The sequence below is a fragment of the Neopelma chrysocephalum genome, unplaced genomic scaffold, assembly GCF_003984885.1.
Source record: "Neopelma chrysocephalum unplaced genomic scaffold, ASM398488v2 Primary Assembly neopelma1_26, whole genome shotgun sequence".
NCBI lineage: Eukaryota > Metazoa > Chordata > Aves > Passeriformes > Pipridae > Neopelma > Neopelma chrysocephalum.
Window position 1 is genome coordinate 8,506,067 of NW_020897695.1, and position 25,629 is coordinate 8,531,695.

At 39.8% G+C, this 25,629-nt stretch overlaps 1 protein-coding gene across 8 annotated transcripts in view; it reads left to right on the top strand.

Moving 5' to 3' along the window:
• RBMS3 (RNA binding motif single stranded interacting protein 3) overlaps positions 1 to 25,629 on the top strand; it is a 601,210-nt gene that overhangs the window by 425,938 nt on the left and 149,643 nt on the right. For all 8 annotated transcript variants that reach the window (XM_027675444.1, XM_027675445.1, XM_027675443.1 and 5 more), the window contains one exon: positions 19,091 to 19,248. In XM_027675444.1, the coding sequence (XP_027531245.1) occupies positions 19,091 to 19,248 (158 nt within the window). The remainder of the gene's footprint in view (positions 1 to 19,090; positions 19,249 to 25,629) is intronic.

The following is a 25,629-nucleotide window of genomic DNA, read 5'->3' on the forward strand; positions in this document are numbered from 1 at the left end:
AGTTACCAGTAGACATGTGAAGAAACATCTAGGTAGGATTAATTCCTCTTAGAAAAATAAAAGCACTGTAAAGTGACCATGTAATAAGTGTCCTTCTTCCTGAAGGATCCAAAAGTGCTTTTACACATTTTCTATAGTCAATGTGGGTCATTCACCCATTACTTGAATGGAACCAGTCTTTATTGTCTGTGCTAAACAACACTTTTTATAGGAAGGAAATCACAAGTAACTGTTGCATTTGAAACTGGGGAGAATTTGAGGTTGGCAGATTCTAATTGACCAGCTCGGAACTGGGCCAGAAGGCTGTGATTAATATACCCAAACTGCACTTTAATTGTCCCACAGTGGTCAGGGCCTTAGTTTCAAGTGGGCTTTGTCTCTGAATAGTATTTCTTTTTCTTCGTGTTAATTTTGGAGCTTTTTAGAATAGGTAGCAGGTTTAGCAGAATTGAAAAGTGGAGAAATTTGTTACTTACATGGGGATCAGCAACATTGGGAGAATGCAACACAATTTTCTAGGTGTATCTCAAGTGACAGAAGCTGGTTGTGTATTTTGTTTTTTCTTCATATTTCACTGCATGACCTTTGATTTGGTTGACTCCCTCAGAATGCTTTCCCCACACTTGACTATTTTGAACTCTTTAAATATTATTTCAGGTCTTAAAATTAATAGTAGCATAAATGCAAATAGCTCTACTCCCTAATTACTCACTTTCTCTGGTAATTGCTTGATCTTTTGAAACAGTGTAATATCTCAAGAACCTGTGAAAGGCAGCCTAGCAGGTTAAGTTGATTGATCTATAAAAATAGGGTCATGTAACTTGAAACCAAACAAACTGCAGAGGTTGTTCATGCCTTTCTCAGCAGAGCCAGCCTCATCTGCTCCCTGGCATAGTAAGGCTGGGAAACCTCTTAGTGTTAGATCCCATCCTGAGCCTGCTGCATGTGCTATCCATCTGTGACAGTCACTGATCTGCAGGTCCACAACTGAATCAACATTAGACTGAGACATTACTCAGTGGGATTAAACACTCCTAATTTACATGATAAAATGGCTTTCTCTCATTCTACTTATTTGCACTAGAGGTGTAATATTAGAGAGCCGAGAGTTCAAAATGTTTGGCTTGTAAGCCTTCAGCTTTTCTTTTCACTAAACCCACTCTGAAAACAAGTTATAAATACAGTACCTGGGAGAGGTAATCCAGAAGCCTTAAGTGTTCAGTAGTTTGAGTTCCTTACTTTACCACTGTCTTTTTTTTATAAAAAAGATCCTAAAGCTGGACCAAAGTCACAGGATCATAGAATGGCTTGGGTTGGAGGGGGCCTTAAAGATCATGAAGTTCCAAGCTCTCTGCCCATGGGCAGGAGCACTTTTCAGTAGACCAGGTTGCTCAGGGCCCCAACCACCGTGGTCTTGAACACTGCCAGGGATGGAGCATCCACAGCTTCTCTGGGCAATGTGCTCCAGTGCCTCACTACTCTCACAGTAAAGAATTTCTTCCTGATATCTAACCTAAATCTCTTTAAGTTTGAAGCCATTCCCTCTTGTCCTGATGACTGAGATCATTTAAGGACCAACACAAGAGCCAGGATACCAACAGAGGATACCTTTCAGCATCCTAGGGGGAGACACACCACTCCCTCTACACTCTGCTGCAGACTCCCCTTTGCCTTTAATTCCCAACCATCCACTACATACAAAATGCCTAATTGTAATTCCTCTTCAGTCTGAGACTCAAGCCTGTGTATCTTCTCTTACAGTTTTATTACTGCAGAAAGTTCTTAGAGTTGTTTATGATTTATAAGTGAGAAAGAGAATAATAACGTCCTTCATTTGTTGGATTGATGCAGCCATCACTTTTTATATGGACGGTTTATACACATATACAAGTTAATGTAAAATATGATTACATGCAGATATATTTAATCACACACAAGCATACCACTAGCTAAGCACATTAAGTGAGGATGTATGGGGATACCTACTTTGCATACACAGTCACTCACACATATGATACATAATTGCAAATGTGCATCCTTTTTTGGAAGTCTGGATGTAGTCTTATATGTTTTTACACATAGGCTTCTGTTTAGCCAGATCTTCAAAATTGAAAGCATACTTAAGCTGGAATCCACTTTTATGTGTATATTTTGTTGTTACATATATAATATAGCACTGTGCTTATGTACTTAGACACATCATTCCACCATTGATGAGAGAGAGACTGGGAAAGAGTCTATTTACAAGAGCATGTAGTGACAGGCAAAGGAGGAATGGCTTCAAACAGAATAGGTTTAGATTAGATATTAGGAAGAAATTCTTTACTGTGAGGGTGGTGAGGCACTGGAACACGTTGCCCAGAGAATTTGTGGATGCCCCTTACCTGTAAATGTTCAAGGTCAGGCTGGATGGAGCTGATCTAGTGAAAGGTGTCTGTGCCCACGGCAGGGGTTGGAACTAGATGGTCTTTAAGGTCCTTCCAATCCAGGCCATTCTATGATTCCCATCCACGTACACACACACAGGCTCACATATATACATATATATGTATATATATGTGTATATATATATATATTAATATTATTACCCATTAACCACAGCTGAAACACTATATGGACATAAGAACAGATAAGCATGAGCCTCAGAGGTCTTAATATTGGAATGCTAGTGCATTTTCTCACAGGCCAGTTTAGTACAACATTGTTGACTTGTGACCAGTCACAACCAGCCAAGTCCAGGCTTCTGGAAAGAAGGAAAGACAGAGTTACAGGGCTTGGACCATTTCCTTATTCCTTTTCTCTGCCTCAGGGACTGGTCATGTGTACTCAGGCTCAAGTATTGTATTCTGTCTTGATTTCAACTTGTACTATCTTTCAATCTCTGCTATACTGTTCTCTTGTATCATCTTGTGCCATTCATGTACAGTTTGCCTCCTGATCTCTTGGTTACAAAGGCAATGAACTGCATGAGCTTCACACAGCAACACCTCTGAGCTTGTCCTTGCCACTCTGTGAACAGCCCTGTGCTGCGCAGCTCCTGTCCAGCCACCCCAACCCTGCTGCATCTCACCAGCTGAATGCAGACAACTGTGTCTGTTATTTCATTTTGAATGCCAGACATCTTTGTTTAATGGCCTTCTGCCACAAGCACAGCACATGTACCCTTTCACATCAGTTTCTTGACCCTTCATAGATGGATGGAACTGGCCATGTTGTTCACCTTGCTATACCTGTTCTAATTTCAGAGTGGTTTTCTGCTTCCTTCTGCAGATAATTGTTGACTTTGCTTTTTTTTCTCTGTGAATATGCAACTGGAAATATTCATTGGCTTGGAAAAGTTGAGTTAGCATTCACTTCTCAGAAAATTTCATTCTTCTAACTGGCGTGAAAGGAGGAAGGAACTAATGAAAGGTTTGTAGGAAAACTCATTAAGAACTTGTGCTTTCCTTGGTTGTGGGAAATAAGAGAGTTCATAGACTCCTCTTTGGTTCACTGAGTCTTCCCCCCCCGCCCCATCTTGCACTGTGTTCTGTGTAGATGGAAAAGCACAGTAAAATCCCCTCCCCTCTCTGCTTTCATGAACTGGCAAGAGAAGAATCATGGTTTTGTACTGCTCTCTCTAACCTTCGTTTTCCCCCCAAGATTTTAGAGGTATAGTAGTGTCTACTACCCTCTTCTGACTTTCCCCAACCTCTAGGTAATGCATTGAACCACTCGGATCCCTATTTTCTGCCTACACAAAGCATATTATACCCTTAAATATTGTTTTCTTCCCCAGTGGTGCTGGGTTTTTGTGAGGGAAGGGAAGCTTTGACACTTAGCTCATCTTCTCCCAAGCAAGCTATGAGGAATGACTGACACCTGGCACTTCTTCCCTATATTGTCCATCGTGAGATTTCTGCTGTTTGTCCAGTGGCCATCTTGGGTTATTGATTTGCTAATGTCATTGCTGTACTTTTCTTGTTCGTTAATTGTAACCTCTGCAGCTCCCCTCCAGCTGGTCACCGCCCCAGGTTACCTGTGGCCAGAGCAGGAGGGAAGTGGTTGCACACATTCCAGTCCCTGCTTCAGGCTACGTGCTGTCTCGGCTCGACTTTTTGACATTGACTGCAGCTGTGGAGCACTGGACTTCTCTGACAGAAAAAACCTAGTGGGACAGTGCCAGCACTGCTAAGAGTGGACAGCATGGGACCATACCTGCTTGATTTGGCAGGAATTTAGCCCCACCATTAACCCTTTCATTAGGGCCCCTGATGTTGGTCCCTAATCTCAACTTCACTTACCAGATCAATCTCATCATGCTGAGCAAAACTTGCTCTAATGGGTGCTAAGGAGAGCACAGGCAGCTCAGCTGCTTCTGTGCAATGGGATTCAGCAGTGTTAATCACAGCAATTCAATCCTGCCTTTTTGTTCTATTTTAGTGTCTAATGTTTTAAATAAATTAAAGTTTTATTTTCTTCCCTTAATCATACTATCTCCTAATTTTCATCTGTGGGGGTGAAAATTGAGTATTTCAAGGCCTTTTGGTAACCCTCTGCCAGGAATTGCTGACTAAGCATTGAAAATATTACACACAAGGAAAATGTGGTAATGTTGCGTCTGTTGTGCTTCTGAGTGATAAGCATCGCTTGTCACATTTGGAACATGACTTGGTTGCCTTTTTATATCTGGTGCATTTAGATATAGTGTAAGTATTTCTACAGTGTATATTTTGTGAGTTGAGCCTCATCTTAAATGGAAATGGTATTTTTGTCTGTGCTAAATACAGATTTCTCAAAATAAAACTGTCAAGGCTGTGTTTTATGGTGGATATTGGTTTCCTTAAGCAGTGTCTATGTAGATTTTTTTCCTTAGGATTCTGTAGTAGTTAAAAGAATCCAGACTCCCCGAAAATTGATGCATCCTCAAGGACTAGTAGTTTCTGTTTCTGGCATGTGCATCAAGATGAATAACTGTTCTCTAGCAGTTTGTGTGGACTCAGGCTAAGTAGGCCTCAACCTTTATCCCAACAGGAATTCCCAGACAAGAAAATTCTGACTTCATTTATGGCTTATAGGAAGTAACACAAAACATGACAAAAGAGAACCTTCCATTTTCTTCTGAAGCAATCACATGGGAGCTGTGTGCTGCTTGAATTCGCTTTTGGGTCAGTAGGTCAAATATTAAAAAGCATTATACTGTCCCAAAAAGTCTTTTTAAAGCTTCTAATGCTTTCCAAGTGCTGATAATTTACTACTGTTAATAGCTATGGTCTCTTTCTAGTCCAAGTGTAGACAGTTAAATGCTAAGGCTTTGAATTTTACATGAAGAAATCTGAGCTTCCTGACTTAGCCCCAGTCTAGAGAAGCTTCTGAAGAGAAACACATCAGTTCCTATTGATCTGTGGGTTGATACGATATTGATAATAGTTTAACTGTGTGTGCAAATCTGTGTTGGTTTTATTTTACTGGCAGCTTTGAAATGACGTATTAAAGGCAAAGAATAAATGCATGATGATGATCAGAAGAAATGCATCCACTGGGTTATTTGCATCTTTATTAATCTGAATGTAGTTCTGAAAATATTTTCCAAGCACAGATCCTGATACTGCCAAGTAAAAACAAAGAAAATTTTGCTGTAGAATTCAGTTAGAGTAGGATCAGTCCATGACAGAGCAAATACTCTGTCCTTAAAAAGAACAGCTACTAGAAATAGCGGACAGAAAGTCCTAAAGCCACCCTGGCCAAGTACAGGTTATGCATGCATGAAAACATCTGTAACATGTGCCTCTGCTGCTTCATTATGATATCCTATGGCCACTGGGAGATCAGACAGCAAAGCCCTCACCTTTGCCATGCTCCTGTTTTTTAGGAAGTTCCATTGGTTCCTTTGCTGAGCTTGAGGAGGAGCATGCAACCTCTGTCCTAACACTTGATACAGTCTCCACAAACTACATAGGAGAGGTTAATCCACAGGTTGATCTAAATGCTTTGTATCTACAGTTTGAGGAACCCGAGTTTGTCCTCTACAATGCCAGATTCTGTCTGCACTGAGCAAGTGGTATTGTATCCTGAGACAGATTAGGGAGAAAACCATTTGTTTCCAATGCCATTTGTAATTCTTTCAATCCAATGTTACTGTCATCAGAACGGAGACATTCTGCTTGAAACTTTGAGGTAAGGAAGTAGCACAGCCCAGTCAGCTCCAGGACTCACCAGACTTGACAGTTGTCACCTTGACAAATGTAGACTAAAAAGGCAAAATCTAAAAATTCTGTAATAATTCTAACCATTTACTCTAGAATCTGCATTGCTTTGTACACAAAGTCAGCTTTGCAGGATCTGTTATCATAACTTTCAAGGATTCAGCTTACGCAAAGTAGAACTGTAGAATTCTTGAAAAACTTTTGTATTGTCTGAGTTCCATCTTGAAATGCTTGGTGTTTATGTCAGGGGTTTGGGAATATTATGATTTTAAGTAGAGCAAAAATAATGATAAGTTTCTTTTTCAGATATTATTACAATCAAAATTTTTGCTCTAAAAATTTTACATATATTAAAAAATTAATTTGAACTAATTAGTGTAGCTGGCACTGCACATATTTCTTAAAGAACTGAAGTAAGCTTTGCTGCTAAATATTGAAATACATAAAATACATGAAATATATGAAAATCGGATGTTCTAGTGCATATTTCTAAGTTCTTTTTTTTAAGAACACTTTAAATTAAGCTGTTAACTTAGTGTTATTGATGTAGTGCATATGGCAATTTAGGTTGAATTAGTTTTCTGTCCTCCATTATTGATAATGGAAAGTTTATACTATGGCCTGATTTCATGCTATGTCCTCTATAAAGCACATAATCTCTTTTGTGACCTCTTTGTTCTCTGTTGCACATGCACAAATGCACCCTTTCTGTGGGACAGTATCATGTAAAACGCAATTCAGTGAGAATGTGAATAGTAGGAATTAAATCTTAAGATTCGTAGACTTTCTGTTGGGTAAAAGGACTTGACTCCTGTCTAAATATGATTAAGAGAATCCTGCAAAATATACATCAATTAACATGTCATTAACCCAGTATAACATAAAGCAAACAAACATACTTGGGGCAATATTGTCTAATGGGCAATAGGACGCTGTATCTTAAGTTCACTGGGACACCATTGATCAACAAATAAAAACAAATAGGTAAGGTGTTCGACTTAGATTGCAGCTCATCTGCAAATTAGCCTTTTGCTTCCAGAGGTCATCAGTGAGTTTCTGATTTCGGGTTCATGACTAAGGGATTGTGGAGCATTTTCAGAAATTGTTATAAACAACCATCAGGTCATCTGAGGTAATTAATTGATTCTTACTGATACCTTAAGCCCCTAATGTTTTTTATTTTTCTAATTTTGTAAGCCTTACAAGTTTTATAGGTAATAGAAGTAGATTTTAGAAACAAACCCCTTTCTCCCTCCTCCCTGTAGCACCCCTTAATTTATACATTCCTTAATCCTCTCACCCTATATCCAGTAGAAAATGTTTAGTCTCTTAGTCAAGGCAAGCCTGTCTTGTTTGGAGAACGCTTGTATCTTGGCCTAAACCGCAGGACAGAGTCAAGGAACTAGGTCACTCTGCTCTCTGTACCCCGAAGATGATGAAGAATGATGAAGAGGGGGTCCCAAAAAGCCCCCCGACCCAATTCCAGGAGGCGGGCCAGGGGGTGGACCAGGCCAAAAGTTAGAGGATGGACACACTTGGGATTGGCCAGATATTGCTATAAATGTAACATCTCGGGCACAGCCCGGGGCGCGCGTCGTGTAACATCTCTTTGCCTTGGCATAATTAAACCCTTTCTTATCTCACCCCAGCTAACGGCTCCTGAATTTTTTCGTAGCACCAGCTGAGCAGGCATCATTACTTATCAACAATAAAAATAGCAAAACAGTCATTAAAACAGTGTGAAACAGAATATGGAGACAACTAAACATATTCAAAGCTAGAGTGACACAATGATTTTTGCAGAGGTTGATCTGCCTTTTTGGCTGCACTGCACTGTGCAAGTTGGAAACTGTGGAAATTTGTTTCTAGGAAAACTAAGAAGTAAGGAGTTTTAAAAATCTTACCTTGCAATACCAGAAGTATGAATAATAGGTTCTTGTATCAGCCTGTGATAGTTCCGATTATGATTGTATTTTGTGGAAATGAAAGGAGGTACCATGTATCTTATAGAATGTTCTGAAGGCAGCACCCATAGTGACTCAAGACCATATTTCCCACACAAGACAAAGGGCAAATCAAATCACCCCTGACAGGTGAAATGCATGATGGAAGGTTCTGCAGCAGCTCTGCACTGGACAGACCAATAACAATTTGGTTCCAGCAGTATTTGGCTTTAGCAAATGATGTGCTGTCCATGAACAAACTTAATTAAAAGAAAGCTGAGTCCAGCTTACACAGCAGGCACAACATTCTGATAGTTTGCACAGTGAGAAGAAATCCTGGGCATATATAAACTGTGAACTCTTTTAAAGTTCATGGTTTTAATTAAAACAGTACTTATAAATAATATTCCACTGTGGAGCTGATACAGATCTTTGTGACAAATAATTTCCTACAATACTTTGTTCCTTTTCTCTTCATAGGTCATGGGTTTTAAGGATTTGCTTGTTTGCAATTTTTGGACAAAATTTGGTAGAGCAAATTTTAGCCTATGCCTTGTTTAAGAAGTAACTGCAAAGAGTGTTTCAGTGATGGCAAGTAATGCTGGATGCCCAAGTTACATCTCTCTTTTCTGATTAGATGATCCTAGGCAAAGGATTTCTTATGGCAGGAGTTCTTTTCTTGGATCATTATAAAGCTTTGAAGTGCTTAAATTTACTTATGCCAATAACAATAAAATACTTCTGAAAATCATTGGGAAAATGCTTTTCTTCAGAATAGCGCTTATGAGTGTTTTCTGTGTTCATGTGCAGAACTACTGTGCCTTTTCAGAAAGTGTCCTTGTTGTTAATAGGCTTTTTACAGGACTTGGTGACAATCAAGCTTATGCAGAAAATGGATAGCACAGGTTTAGTTTTAGCTACATTTATTATGTTTGATGGATTTGGCTTAATTATTGCTGTATAGTGGTTGCATAATTATTCTGAGGCCAAATTTCCTGCGGCTCTTTGGAAACATCACATTGCTAATAAAGTTTGAACCATCATAGATTTAAAGTCAGGAAGGGTTGCATACAGAAGAAAGATAATTTATGAAGCATGTAGTCAGCACAGTCTAAAAAGGCACAGTGACTACGATGAAGTTGATCTGTCAGGGTGAAAGAGATATTTAACATCTTGAGATGTTAAATCTTTACATATTGGAGCCTTTGGAAGGCCATCAAAAACACGCAGATTCTTTTGAAGGTACCTAAGACAAAATAAGCTTCTTTGAATGTCCTCTGTTCTTCAGTATTTTCCCTGTGAAATCTTCAGTGTTTAGACAGTCTTGGTTGAGGAGATAGCTCATGCTTCTGACAGTGCCTAGTACAAAAAATTTAAAGTGGAAAAGGGATAAAACCAGGCTCACTAGAGATAAGCCTGTGGACATCACGCCAAGGTTTGAGGAACAGTGTGCTAGTGAGATCTGCTGTCTCAGTAGAGGTAGGGGATGGAGATCCACACAGTAGCAAGAATGCAAGGGTTATTGATTTGTTAGAAACCACAGAAGCACCTGAGAATGGTCACATAATAATTAGGGCTTCTCCCAAAAAATCCATGTCAGGATCAATAACCAACTAGAACTTAATCTGGCTACTGCCATAAAAGACAACAAAAAATGCTTCTATAAATATATCAGCAACAAAAGGAGGGCTAAGGAGAATTTTCATCCCTTAATGGATGTGGAGGGGAAGAATGACAAAGGATGAGGAAAAGATTGTTGTACTTAATGCTTTCTTTGCCTCAGTCTTTAATAGTAAGACCAGCAGTTGTTCATGTGAGCTGAAAGGTGGGGATGGGATTAGAATGAAGCCCTTATAATTGAAGGGGAGATGGTTAGTGACCTGATGACCATGGGGCAACCCAAGGATACTGAGGGAGCTGACGAAGTGCTCATCAAGGCACTTGCTATCATTACCCAGCAGTCCTGGTAAACTGAGGAGATCCCAGTTGACTGAAGTTAGCAAATGTGACACCCATCTACAAGGGACAGAAGGAGAATCTGGGGAACTACAGGCCTGTCAGTCTGATCTCGGTGATAGGGAAGGTTATGGAGCAGATCATCTTGAGCACAATCACACAGCACATGCAGGACAACCAGGGGATCAGGCCCAGTCAGGATGGACTTATGAAAGCCAGGTCCTGTTTGACTAACCTGATCTCCTTCTATGACAAAGTGACCTGCTTAGTGGATGAGGGAAAGGCTGTGGATGCTGTCTACCTGAATTTTAGTGAAGCCTTTGACACTGTTTCCCATGGCATTCTCCTGGAGAAACTGTCTGCTTATGGTTTGTATGCATGTATTTTCACTGGATGAAAACTGGTTGACTGGCTGAGCATAAAGAGTGATGATGAATGGAGTTACATCTAGTTGGTGACTGGTCACTAGTGGTGTCTCTCAGAGCTCAATATTGGGGACAGTTGTTTAATATCTTTGTCAATGATCTGCACAAGGGGATTGAGTACACCCTCAGTCAGTCTGCAGATGACACTAAGTTGGGCAGGAGTGTTGATCTGCTGGAACATAGGAGGGCTCTGCAGAGGCATCTGGACAGGCTGAATCAATGGACTGAGGCCAAAATTATATGAGGTTCAACATGGTGAAATACCAGATCCTGCACTTGGATCATAAGAACCTTATGCAACACTGAAGGCCTGGGGAAGAGTGGCTGGAAAGCTGCCCGGTGGAAAGAACCTGGGGATGCTGGTTAACAGCTGGCTGAACATTAGCCAGCACTGTGCCCAAGTGGCCAAGAAGGCCAATGGCATCCTGGCTTGCATCAGAAATAGTGCAGCCAACAAGACTAGGGAAGTGATTGTCCCCCCGTACTCTGCACTGGTGAGGCCGCACCAGGAATCCTGTGTTCAGTTTTGGGCCCCTTACTACAAGAATGACATTGAAGTGCTGGAGTGTGTGCAAAGAAGGGCAGTGAAGCTGGTGAAAGGGCTGGAGCAAAAGTCATACAAGGAGCAGCTGAAGGAGCTGGGGTTGTTTAGCCCGGAGAAAAGGAGACTCAGGGGAGTGAGTCTACTGTTCTCTACAACTACCTGAAAGAAGGCTGTAGCAAGGTGGGGATTTATCTCCCGGGTAAAAAGTGATAGGACAAGAGGAAATGGCCTCAAGTTGCAGCAAGGGAGGTTTAGATTAGATAGTTGGGAAAATTTCTTCACCAAAATGGTTGTCAAGCATTGGAACTGTCTGCCCAGGGAAATTGTGGAGTCCCCATCCCTGGAGGTATTTAAAAGATGTGTATATGTGGCAGTTAGGGACGTGGTTTAATGGTGGACTTGAAATTGCTGGTTTAAGGGTTGAATTTGATGATCATAATGGTCTTTTTCAACCTAAACAATTCTATGATTCTATGAAAGAGCTTTGGAAGGACTCTTAACAAGGAGGCCAGCATCACTTTTACAAGTTTCCTTCAACTGTATCTGTTGGATTATTAATACTTAGTGCACTAATAAAATCCATGTAAAATTTAGGCTTTCTATGCAATCTTGTAAGCTTTTTGGTGTGCTGCTCAACAAGAGAGTGAAACCAGCCAGGATCAATAGTTAACTGGCCATTGATTTAGCTGTCTACACTGTTAAAAATCTACCCACACAAAGGAATGCAAATAAGCAAGGAAAAAGTCAAAGGAAACCCTGGCAGCTGCACTTGATTCATTTTGTTCACCTCGTGTTACTGCAATGATGGCTCAAAATATGTCATTGACAATTACGGAAGGCTGTATGGTCTGGGCCATTGCTATGGCAAGTGTTTCATGTGGATTTGTTAGTTTGTTTGTTCCTTCTTATAAAAACAAACAAACAAGCCATAATTAGAAGAAATCTTTGAAAACAGGGCTACTATGATTAATTCAAATCAGTGAATCTTCATTGATTGGAAAGCACCACATGAACTTGCATGGGCAAGATTATCCCCAAACACTGCACTGTACCCTGTCCTCCCACCCCTGCTGAGAAGGAAGAAAAGGGTTTCCTGCCATCACTTCTCTGATACCAGGAGGTGGCAGAGTTTGGGGTGACTTTCTTTTAATTTTCACACCACTAACCCGCATTCATCCTGTCTAACAGTGATAACTAAGTTAGGAGCATCCTGCCATACTTGGACAGGTCAGTGAAGAGAGAACCTCTCCAAATGTTACTTAAAGACATTAGGTATTAGAGCTGAAGTTAAATACCTGAATTGTAAATTCAGTAGCTTACTCTGTCTGAAAGCCAGACATCTTTTATATACATGAAAAAATATACCATATTAATGTGGAAAAGCGGCAGGAATAAATGGAGTAACAACAGAAAACAAGGGCAAAAGTCTTCTTTTAGGCTTTTGGTGTGTGAATCAAATCAAATGCACATCAAATCAGCTTTTAAATGAATGTCTGTTTCAGATGCCTTGGAAAGTTCTCGTGATCTGCAGTACAAAAAAAGTAAATATTAAAAAATGAAACAACAAGAAGAGTTATTGAATGTGAATCTACTGAGAGAAAGTATTACATGCTTCCTCTAAATTTCATCTAAGCTCAGTGGCTTGTACAAAATCCAGTTTAGAAATAATTTAATAAACTGAAGATGAGACTGATGCTACCATACAACTACAGTTTTCAAAACAGTGAGCAAACACTGGAGAATTTATGAAATGGCACATAAATGTTTCCATACAAATGATCTGGTTTCATATAAATAGTTCCATATAAATGTTTTTTCTGTAAAAAGTGTGACTATTTTTTTCTTGAGGGGAGACAGAAGTTCAACCCAGATCTTTAAAGGAGAGAAGGAGTTACATGTGTAGGCTGAAGATCTGGGCAGTGGCCACAAGGGAGAGATGACCTAGTCTGGGAAAAATACTGATTGAGGGTGATTTGAACTTGGGTCTAAAATGTTCATAAAGACAGGGCCATGCTTCTAAAAGTAAGCTGTAATATTGACCTGTGTCAATGTTAATATGATGAAGTCTGAATTTATTAAAGACAAGAAAGGCATATGATCTATTAATATAAATATTGATTGTATATTTTAAAAAAGGAGTTCAGAATCTCATATCTATCCATATATGAAGTTTCATTCCCAGAAAAAGTTTGGAAGATGGAAGAAGAAGTTGTTTGGACTCATAACCAGTACATAGTTTCCTATAGCAAGCTGCTCTAAGGAGAAATAAATTAGGTTGAATAAAAAGAAGTGGTACATAAGGTTCCCAGATAAAGTAAAAACACTTGGTTACCAGCCCTACTGAGATTACAGATTATGAGAGGTTTGAGTTCCTTTTGGGAAAAAATAACACAGCCAAAAACTGCCCACCCCTCCCTACATATGTGTTTTTAAAGAATGCATGACTAAATGTACTGCGTAAAGAGCCTCAACCTCTGCTTACACCAGCAGGAATTGTTCTTTCAGCTTTTTATACATTGCTTCCAAAGATTATCTCAAGATGGGAGGGAAAATCCCATCTGAACATTGTCCTTTCAGAAGTGTCTGGGAGGGCCCAGCAAAGCAAACAGCAAACTTGGAGTTGCAGCATGCCCTCCACTGGGTGGGTTTTTTTCTCTTTCAAATGCTGTTGGTGTAGTGCATTTCAAATCCTCTGCATTATAAACTTATTTTGCCTCCTTGGCACAGGCCTTGGGAGCTGAGTGACTGGCCCAGTTCTTGTGAAAAGGCAGTGGCAAAATATCTGGCTGTTTCCCCAGTACGACTGCTCCTGACTGCTGAACTCCAGAGCATTGCAGCAGGATGCCTGCAGCTGACTGCTAGAGGTGGTCTGAGCTAATCGAAAACTAACTACTGTTAGTTTGCAGTATTCACAATTTTAAACCTTCCTAGCTGTGATTTTGACTGCTTTGAGAGTGTCTATCTTACACATCCCCAGCCAGAATGACCCAACTGCAATGTATGCATGCAGCTAATGTCCCTAAAGCAAAGATAATTGCAAAAGGCCATGCACTTGTCTGGAGAGGACCTTAAATTGTCTTCATTTCTTTTTTGTTGTTGGCTCATTCTGTGGCACTATGTACCCATATGTACATATGTACCCATATGTACCCCACTATGTACATGGTACTCTATGTACCCATACAGACTAGCACACATCAGGACCCCAGAATGAGCTTAGCCTAGAGTATGAGGCTGTGCCAGGATTTTGTGGGGTTGGGACTGACTGGATGAGTTCATCCTTGTTTCTTTGTGGCTGCGGTGCAAATGCAAATTGTACCTGGAAAATGTGAATGTCCTTGGGCTGTCAAATGGGAGATCTGGACTGAAACAAACTTCAGTGAGGATAGCCAGGAGCAGGCTTTTGATCGTGGCTTGAGATGGAGCTTGCAAATTTGCATGCCTTGAGCATGATGCATCTGCAGCTGGCACACACAGCAGAGGCCACAGCTGCCTTACTGCTCTCTTCGAGAAGCGGCAACTTGGCCTGGTGTAGCATCCATTATTTATCCCTGTTTGGCACACAGGGTCTGGGAAAGGAAAAGAAACTGTGCTGCAGCAAGCCCTCCACTGCTTCCAGCAGCGCCCTCCTCCTGTGAGCCTCCAGGACGGCAGTCAGCTGCAGTGGCTAGCCCTGGTCACCCTGGGAAGGCCCTTCTCACACATGGGGGATTAAACCCAAGAGGCTTCTGTGCTGTGGGAAGACTCTGTCAACAGGTGTGTCATTCCCCCGTGCTGCAGGGTCAGCATGGTGTGTCTCCTGTGGTCTGCAGGGGTAAATTTCTTCACCGAAAGGGTGGTCAAAGATTGGAACAGGCTGCCCAGGAGTGGTAGAATCACTGTCCTTAGAAGTGTTAAAAAAACATGTAGATATGGTGCTTGGAGACGTGGTTAAGTAGCGGACCCAGTAGTGTTAGGTTAATGGTTGGACTTGATGATCTTGGAGGTATTTTCCAACCTTAGTGATTCTATGATTCTATGAAATCCGGACCAGAAAAGACCAGGCTCTGCTTGGCTGGTGGCCCCACTGCAGTGGCTCTAAGTTACCAGCTGCAGGGCATCCAAGGCACGATGCTGTTTGTGGTGAGTGTATGACTTTCTACCACCCCACACCTTTGGCTCCTGTCCAAACTATTGAGGGCATAAGAGGAAAACACAGTTCTGAAGTGACTTTGAGTATGAAAAGAATGATTTTCTTCAGCTCTCTCACTGATGACTGGTGAGTCAGTTCAGTTTGGGACTGGAGACAATAATAAATGGGATTTTAGCATCCCTAGGTGGGAAGTAGCATTTTTTAATGTTTGGTGAAAAGACTTAGAAAGAATTAAATGAACCAGAGGGAATCTGAGCAGCCACACTGTGTGGATCCAGATACCACCATCACCACCAGTCCTACAACCTTGGGAGGTGACCCTTTCACTGAAGGCAGAAACCTCACTGTCAGGTTGGGATTATGAAAGGAATCATGAGATGCATGGACTTACAGTTCTGGTTAGGCTTATCTTGTTAACAAATAGGCATATTTTGAACAGCAGGGCACTTATCTTTGACACTGAGAAGCTCAGCAGTGGCACTGGGATGGGGAGGAGAATATCTCATGCAAGAACTTGAGGAACCTGGGATAAAAACGCTTTGGCACAATGAGAGGCATATGTCAGCACCTTCACGCTGAAGAGAGAATCTCTGCACAACTGAAAAAGATCACAAGGAACCTCGGTGCTAAAGGCTGAGAGGGGGCCAAGTCTGAGAAACAGGGCCTCATGACGGTAGGTGACGGTGGGGTCTGACTGCACTGTGACAGAGCAGCTGGGTTCCACACAGCTCCTGTAAAGCCTTTTCAGCTCCAGGCTGCATCACTATGAAGGCATTTCATCTTGTTGCAGTTTGTTGTGTGATATATGGCTTTTGTGGGGTGATATTTCTCTGTAAAGGAAAGGGGTATTTCTCTAAATGTTATATTTGTATAGTAAGGAAAAAATAATGTGGATTTCTTTTTCTTTCTTAGAAAACACTGTTGTGTTGTGGAGGTAGCATGAGTGGCCTCATCTGTCTCTCTCTGCTTACAGCTCTTATTTATCACATTGGTAAAAGATAGGCTTGGCAAATCCTTGTGAGAGAGTGACTATGGCCTGCTAGTCTTTCATTCATCCTCAGAGTGCAGCTAACGTTCCACAGATATTTAAAACAACAGCATTTAATCTCTAGCACAGTTAAAAGGCTTATGTGTTCCTGGTTCAGAAGTGAGACGCATTGGCAATGGTTCTTGTTTATTTTACTTGTTTGTCCCATCTTGAAAACTGAGTAGTCTAAAGAAAAGTTCTCATTTTCATATTCTGCAGGACTGAGTTGCTTCAGTGAAAGCAGAGGCTGTCATGAAGTTACTGATGCATAACTTAGCTTTTCCATGTTAGTCTGGCCTTTGGCTACAGGGATCTCATCTGCATATTTTTTCTAAATATTGGCAAGGGATGTCAGTCCCTGAGCACTGATTGGTGGATTAATCAAATTCCTTAACCAATGAATGGGTAGAGATTTGCATAACAATGTAGTTATTTTTGAAGAACAGTGCCTATCGGAATTGCAAATGCTTCTGCTTCAATTTGCTTCTCAGATGCCTCTGCTTTATCTACTTCTAGTGCTCACACTTTCAAAGTACTTAGTAACAAAGATGCTTCCAAATTCCTGAATCTTTTATTTTTTTCTGTGGCTTTGGAGGTGAGGCCTGGGAGAAGTAAAAAGTAATAAAACTTAAACAGTTTGCAAACAGAAAAGGGAAAAAATCTGGGACGGGGGAATGGGAGGGGGAAAGGAGAAAGAAAATGCTTTGGATTTTTGTTTGCTTACTTTTCCCAAAGCTAAAAGTGTCATCTGAAGCTCATATTCCTTTCTTTTCTTGCCTGCCTTCCCTCCAGGACTGTTTGCATTGTTTTCCTCACATTGTTGATACTGTATCAGTTATGACCCCTCACCAGCATCTTTTGGTACTGGACGTAGCTTTTGGATCTGTATAAATGTAAATTGATTTGCAGGGAAAGATAACTGAAAAGGGAAATAATGTTTTTCTAGATTTGAGGTTTGTAATTTCAGTTCAGTTTGCAGTAAGTTCACTGTTCCTGTGTGTGGTGTTCCTCTCCTCTGCCCCTTAGTATAAGACGTGGTAATAACTGTTATGGACAGCAGCTTGAAAACATGCTTACTTTTTTCTTATTTATTGGTTTTTGTAAAATAGTGGAGAATTCAACGTGCATGGTAATGTATTGTTTTGTGGGGTAATGAGTCTGGAGATGCAAAGTAGTGGGCATTAAGCACTATGTCCAAAGGCAACTGTTCACAGGTCTTAGGTCAGAATTCAAATTAAGTAGTAAAACAGTATTACACACCTCCTGATTTTTGACCTTTTTAGGATATCCATTTTCAGTTTTTTGTCTCATCCAAAAAGGCTAAGATTTCTTCTGAGCCTGGGGTAAGAGAAGCTAAAATCTTGCTTCTGATTCTTGTATTTAGCTATATTAGATGTGGTTTAGTCATTCTTGTTCCTGCAAAGATGGGGGGTGTGAATCACAGCTTGAAACAATTTCTCCTTCCATTTTTGAGGCCTTGAATGTACAAGGCAGCGGTGGAGCAAACATCTTGGTTCTGTCCTGTCTTTATACATCTTCCAGAAACACAATGCGTGATTGTGTTTGACAGGGCACATCCTCTATGATTTTAATGGAGTGTAATTTGAAACTACTTTAGTTAAAGCAGGGCAGATGGCTGCAGGACTGTGTGTAATTTCATAACAGTGCAAGGTTGCGGTGCTGCTGCAAGATTAGTAATCTGATTTTAGGACAACTCGTAGCAAAAAGAGGTAATACTGTTGTCAATTCAGTGTTGAACAAGTACAAATTAATTCTACCCATTAAAATGTGTAATAAAAAGAATCAAAAAGTCTGTCTCACAGAACTTTCTCAGGTAAGGTATTTTTTGATTACTTCACAGTATAAAGACTGTATGTTATATTTTTGGTTATTAAACAGTAGCTGAAATAATGTAGTCATGCCTGATCCCAGTCAGGCTTGCACTGGCAGGTGATCAGATATTATGTTGTGCTTGTCTCAATGAAAATGGACAGAGCCATGAAAATTTGCAAGGGCTTAACCAAATTGATTTAATGCAATCAAGACCTGGTTGTCTGTAGACAAGGTTTTTATTTATTGCTTCAGTACACTTATTTTACATATGGCATCTATGCCTGTTCCATGTTTCTTTGCAGTAGTTCAGCAAGCAAGAATAGGAGTTGAAATGGTTGCCAAAATGGAAAGTTTAGTCTAAAAATCTTAAATAGGAGAAAGCTGCCTTCAATTTTGTTTTAATTATTGATACAACAGGCTTTGTCTTATATTTTAGTTCAGTCTGAGAAAAAAATGTGTGACACATCTCATCAGGACCTCAGGCTGAACTGCAGAACTTACCCTCTTGCCCCCTGCCCAGTTAGGTCTTGTTGCTTATTATGAAGGAAGATATTTTTTATGGGGAAAAAAAGGGAAAAGGTACTATGAAAAACATTCTGTGTTTTCAACCAACCTGGTTCATGATGAACGGGTTGAATGGGAACTCTGCAGGCTAGAAAGCACATCTACCTAAAATATGTGTTGAATTTTCACTCCTTATTTATGTTAACAGTGAACACATTTGTGGAAATCACGTTTTCTTCACAATCTCTTTGCTAAATTAGGACACAAATCCAAGAACACTTGTGCATGAGAGTAATTTTCTATAAATGAGTAGTGTCACTGATTTCAATAAGAGCAATCATGCACAGAATTAAGCACATGCATGAGAGTTTGAAGAAATTTGGCAAATATGTTGCTGTCATGAACAGATTGCTCAGATTTGCTTCTAATGCAGCTATAAATTCTTGACTGGGTTCTATTTTGAGTAGCCCTTGTTGTATGAGCCATAAGCTATTCTATTGTGCTAAGCCTAACTGAGGATATTTCTCTTATTTTGTCATAGCAACAAGAGCAAGATCCCACAAATCTATACATCTCAAATTTACCCGTTTCCATGGATGAGCAGGAACTGGAGAATATGCTGAAACCCTTTGGACATGTCATTTCCACCAGAATATTAAGAGATGCTAATGGAGTCAGCAGAGGAGTCGGCTTTGCCAGGTGAAACCTTTACTCTTGTTTTGATTCATGCACATTTTTTGGCTTTGGTCCTTCACAAATGCTGTCTGTTCTGTAGCTCTGAAGTCTCACAGCTGTGGAAAATGCAGAGCGGCACCTTTATCAGGCTGCGTGTCTGTCCTTTCCACCCACCTGAAGAATACCAATGTGGAAGGACATTCATTTCTTTGCTTTAAAAAACAGTTCATTGTATGTAGGTATATGCAAATAAAAACTGCTAGGAATAGTGAGCTATCCATGCAGTATCAAGCTTGGATAATAATAAATGTCCTACAGCAAGAAGCACACACCTGGGAAAGAAACCAAGGAGTGAGCTTAGGAGGCCCTGGGGTGCACTTATTGTGACCTTCCAGTACCTGAAAGGGTCCTACAAGAAATACAGAGAGAGACTTCAATGTCCCTTCCAACCAAAGCCGTTCCATGAAACTGTTTAAATATTTAGCAAAGATTTCGCAACAGGAAAAAGTAAATTTAGCAGTTGGAAGAGCAAAGGGTAGGAACTATAACTGAAGAAACGTGTCTTCCTTGAAAGCTGCAGGGAACTGCAGCTATGAGAAGAGCTTAAGAAGAAATATTTGCATATAACAAGCCCTAACGGAGTAGTCAGATATTTTAGACAGAACAGGCTACATATTATTATCATGTACTTCATTGTTAGTACAGATAGACAAGTTTCCATGTTTACTCTCAGGGAATATTTACATAGATTCTCTTCAGCTTGAAAGATTCTCAAATCGAATAGTTTTCTTTTGAAAAACCAAGGAATAGAGTGCTATATATAGAAAGATATTGAAAAAGCAAATGAGAAGAGAAATTTGCAATTCTCCTGTAAATCAGTCTTCTGCTTCAAAAGAAAAGTAAAAAAACCCCAAATCATTGTTTCTACAGAATATTCATAACATTGTGCTTTGTAGAGGAGGCAAAATGACTTTTTTGTCTTGCAAATTTCTCTGAAATACATCATATCATGGTATATCATGACACTTCTGTTTGTGGCACAGCACCACTGAGTGAAATGAGGTACTGTATGATAAAAAGTTAGCTTGCAAGATAAGTGACGTTGTAGTGTTACCTTTGTCCTTGATGTGAAAGATCATCGTGCATGAAAAATGTTAAGATAATATTATCTGAATTCAAATGGAAAAAGGCAAAACATTTATGCTGAAAGATGACACACTGTTCCTTATGCATCCTTGCAGATAATACCATGAATTTTTCTAACTCACTAAATAAAGATTAGTCTAACTCATGGATAAACTTGCATTTTTAAAAATTGACTTAGTTTATGAAAATGTATTTAATTATGGAACATATTTCAGGAGCCCATTAATGATTTAACTTGAAGGTTCCGTAATTCACCATGCATATGACAGTGGCGTAAAACCTCCATTCCATCAAAGTATACAGCAGACCTCCCACTGACTTGAGTGAGGCCAGAGTTAATCCAGGAATTTTGAACCATAGCTGAATGCTGACTCTCATCTTTGCAGAATTATCAATACAAGATTACATGACCAGCTGACCTTCTTTTTGTAGTGGAATGCTATTTGGTATCTTTTTTCTGCATGTCAATCCAAATAGATTAATTTGTTTACCTTTGCTTGTAGTCATGAAGGTTTCTTTCTAGTGTACCTACAGTGAGAGCACATATTGAGTGGGTACCAGTGCTGTACAAGTAGGGGATGGAAGCTGAATTTCCAGTCCAAATAAGATTTTAGAAGTTCAGATCAGCAACCTATATGGGGATCCTGGCTATTGTACCTTCTGACTTGGGGGCCTTTTATCACAGTATGTCTTTCCTGCTTGTGGAATGTGCCATGCTGCTTAGCATAGCTCTTAACTGAGCCACAGAAGCACAGGTGAAAAAGTTAAATTTGCATACACTAAAATGCTGCAGCATCCAGCAATTTTGAAATTTGATGTTTCAAAGTTATTAGTTAAGTGCTATGATGATTAAAATTCACTTTTTGAGTCTGCCCAATTATGGAAATAGTCAATCTCAAAATAAGTGTGTTCATTCAAAAGCAATCAGAAGTAAAGACTTAAGGTAAGGCAGCTATTGTCACACTTTTCTCCTAAGTGGGTATTATTAGCAGTTTTATAGGACAGCAGGTAGCTACTTAATCATTTATAACCGGGATAACTTCAAATGTTCTTGGATCAAAATTATCCGAGTAATGTCTGGCTACATTAAGAGCCTCCTTTAAAGTATGTGCATACAAAACTAGCTCGAAGTGAAAATTAAGCTGTGAAAGTATTTCCTCTCTTTTTCGTCCCTCAAAAGCAACTGAACAGATTTTCCCAAAACTTTCCAGAGCCTTTCACTGTGGCCTGAGCCAACTGTGCCTGAGTACACCCCAGGGGAGATTTTGGGGAGGAGAGTTATGAGCAAGGGGCCAGAGAAGGGTAGCTTTAGGCTCCGACTGTGGCTTCACTGAAGTGTATCCATGCTGTAACCCCTGGGCACCTGCCTCTGCTGCACCTCTGGCTCATGCTTTGTCCTTCAAGGCTACCCTACCTGGCTTCAGGCTCTCTGTGGGAGCTGGCATTCCACAGGGGTTGTGTTGCTGTTGTCATTTGGCAGCATGTGCTTCTGTTGACAGTGGCAAGCAAAAGCTGGGAATAAACACGGAGAAGAAAGAGAAATAAAAAGTAGGAGGGGGAAGAAATGCCAGGATATTGGAAAAAGGAGACACTGGATGAGAAGCTTTGAGTGCAGTCTGTCGTAAGGTTGCGTGTCAAAAGAGGGAATGACACAGTGTTACCCTCACACAGATTTCATCACAGCATTTAAATTTGTAGCTGTTTCTCTTAAATCACTGTTGCTGGGAGTCGTCTAGTAACTTCAGCATCTGATCTCTCATTTTAAAAATATAAGTGTATTCTTTAGAGCTTAGAAAAAAAATCATAGTCCTTCATTCTCAAAAAAAAAAAAAAAAGAAAAACAAAACCAAACTGAAACAAAGCAAAAAAACAAAGGAAAAAAAGCCACAGAAACTGGATTTGAAGACTTATGTCAAGATAGAACTTTAAAGCTGATATCATATGAATTTGGCAAACAGTACGTTAGTAGTGCTGTTGATGGTATGAATAAAAAGGTGATCAGGGGAGTGAGAAGGTCTTTGAGGGAGGCTGGAATTACTGGACAGGGACAGGTACTGAGAGCATGGAGGGAAATATTTATCTTCATCCTGAAGATGTGTTGCCACTTATAAAGACGTAACTGTATATGCTGAAAAACCTGGCTTTCCACAGGCCCACAAAGGATGAGTTCCAGATGTTAAAGTGGGAGAAGATAAAGAAATAACACAATTATGGTGGAGGTAAAGCAGTGGTGCTGTTTTGCTAAATGAAAAGTGGAATATTTAGAAGGGGATTTCTGAGAATCAGTGATGATGCTACTTTGGAGACAGAGAAATGTCAGCAGCACCAGGGGATGAAGAACATCCAGGCAGTTTAAGGATGCATTCATGAAGAGGGAAAATGCTTTGTTCTTCCTTATTCAGGGGTTTAATTGAAGGCAGTTGGAAAGGTGCTATAAATTTAGCTTGAACAAATCCATCAGCTGGGGCGGTAGTGCAGGCTTAGATATTATAAGGATCATTCCTACTGTCAGTCAGAAGAATGATCTGTCACATCCTATGTCTTACCCAGGAAATTGCTTTATAATTTAATGTCTCAGGTGAAACTGGAAATCCCAAATGTGCCCCAAAGACTTTGTGTGATATCTGTAAAATATTCCAATGCCTGTGGTGCTAAAATTCCATTGAAAGGCCCGTCTGCAAAGGGCTCAGAGAGCAACACTGCAGGGTGCTGGGGAGGTCTGTGTGAGGAGACTCACATTTTCATCTGGCATTGCAACCTGGACCAGATTTTGGTAGACTTTGTTTACCCCTAAGAAAATTGATAGGCATGGAACTACACTTTCAAGGAGAAGCAAACTCCAGAGAAGGACAAGTGGGTCAGGATCCCTAGACAAATATCAGTGGGACTCCATAAGATGAAAATGGATATGAAGCTCTGAAAGGTGATGAGGGTGGAACAAGGAAAGTTAGGAGCCATCAAATAATTTGGCTGAACAATTTGCATAATCAAAGCCTGAGGTGTTTTGAGTTTAATTGAAGAACTCCTTGGGACATGGAAAAGGGAGCAAGGAGACATTGGAATATACCTTGGGGGAGGACTTAACTGGTACCAATTAAATAAAAATTGTTTTTTATAAACCCACAGTAAAATACCATTGAAGTACTATTTAAGTATCCTCCCTATAGAGATAGTAGTATTAATAATACCATACATACATGTGCCACACTTAGCTGAACAGCAGAAAAGGCATTTTGTAGGTCCTTTAAAGTGATAAAGTGCAAAGAAAGTGTTAGAAACCACTAACTTTTTTATTTTGTTTGCTGTCTTGTAACTTAAAATGACCTTGCAAGATTCACTCCCCCAAGCGACATTTTATAACGAAGTCATAAGCTTCTGAAAACAGAAATTTATGATGGAAATGCTGACAGTCAGACAGTCAAGTATTGCACTGCTGGCGGGCACCAGTATAATACTTAACCTGAGACTGTGAAGACAGTAGCATAAATCAGCCTGGCTCTGTGTGGAAAAGACTGTGTTCATACTATTCTTTTTCAGTAACATGAGAAAATTTGTCCAACACAAACTGTCATAAAAGAATGTTATGATGCTGTTCCAGCAAACGACTGAAGTCAAGAGATTCTCAATTAGCTGTCACCTCAGAGCAAAGGTACACAACAAGGAGACTCTTCTGTCCCTTTGTAAACCAGCTGGAGGGGTCTGTAGTGAGGCATTTAAACACTCTGGGTGCATCTTTCAGGATTTCTCAGTATAATGTAGGTGTCATTTAGTTTTATTAGATCTCTTCTGAACCAAAGAGATTTCTCTATAGAGAGCACTGTAGATACAGATACTGTAGTGCAGAGATACTCAGGCAGCTCAAGATGGTCACCTTGGCATACTGGGTCATTCTGCAAGGTATAGAACGGACCATATCCCCAGAGAAGAGGAGCGGTTCCTGTATTTATATATTTATCTGAGATAGTAAACAACTTTCTGTTGTTCAAGCAAAGAAGTGAAGAATATACAGGCAAGACATATTGGGAAAAGACACAATTGGTGAGCAACGAGAACTTGTCAAAATAAATCTCTTCTTAGACTATAAATGACAAAAGGAATAGTTTTTTCCAGCATAAAATGGATTCAACCCAAAAAGTACAAAACTTCTTGAAGCAATCTCTTACCAGCTGAAGAGTTGGGGAGATATAATACCTAAGTCAGTTACGGGGGAGGAGAAAATCACAGCTTGCGGCAATATCAAGGTCTTAGAATGCCTGGAATTAAAAAAAACAAAGTAAATTAAAAAATAAGTGAAATGTTTCCATAGAAAGATGAAGAGTAGAACATAAAGAGATGCTAAGAAAGTCATGCTAATCAAAACTATCTTGTAGCTTTAGAGTGAGACCAGAAGATCATTTTGCCTGGCGTCTTTTATATCATAGGCAGTTGAAATACTCCCAGTTACCTAATATTGAGGTAATACTTGCCATTTACTAAAATAAGACTTTTCAGAAGTCATTTGAAGCCATCAACCAGAAAAAAAAGAAACACCTCTTTTCTATCTAATGTCTGCCAATGGATCATCTTCCTTGCAGTTAAATGTTTCTGCCTAATTTCTCTTTCAAATTTGTCTGGTTCTTGTCACAACTTCCTCAGGAAGATTAAAGAACTACTTGCTACCTAGTTTGTCCTCCCCACAAAGGTATTTATGCACTGCTATCAGACTGTCCCTCTAGTAATCTTTTCGATATGCTAAAGAAATTGAGTTCTCTGGTGTGTATTCTGACTATGGCCTCAGTTCTTTGGACGGTATAATACTGCTACCGCCTACCTTCCATCTTTGCAAAATGCCTTAAATAGTAAGGAAACACTGTCCTCCAAGATTTATTATTTCTGCTCTTATAAACAAACCCAATATTCATATGTAGATCATAATATAAATGTGTTAGTAACAATTAAATCTTTAATAGTTTGGATATAAAAAAATATAGTCCTGATTCTCATTTACATTATTATTATTAAGCAAAGTGACTATAAGGTATATGTAAAACAAACCCACATTTTTCCACTGACTGGTAATTACATGGTACTGAATATTTCTCAGGTAATAATTATGTAATCACGTGTTATTCTGTATATATAGAAATTATTAAATTTTATCTTGGCATAGTATCAATCTGTATAATAAACATGGTTTCTATTTATGCTTTAGGGGTTTTTTTATAATTTTCTTTTCTCTTCTCTTCTCTTCTCTTCTCTTCTCTTCTCTTCTCTTCTCTT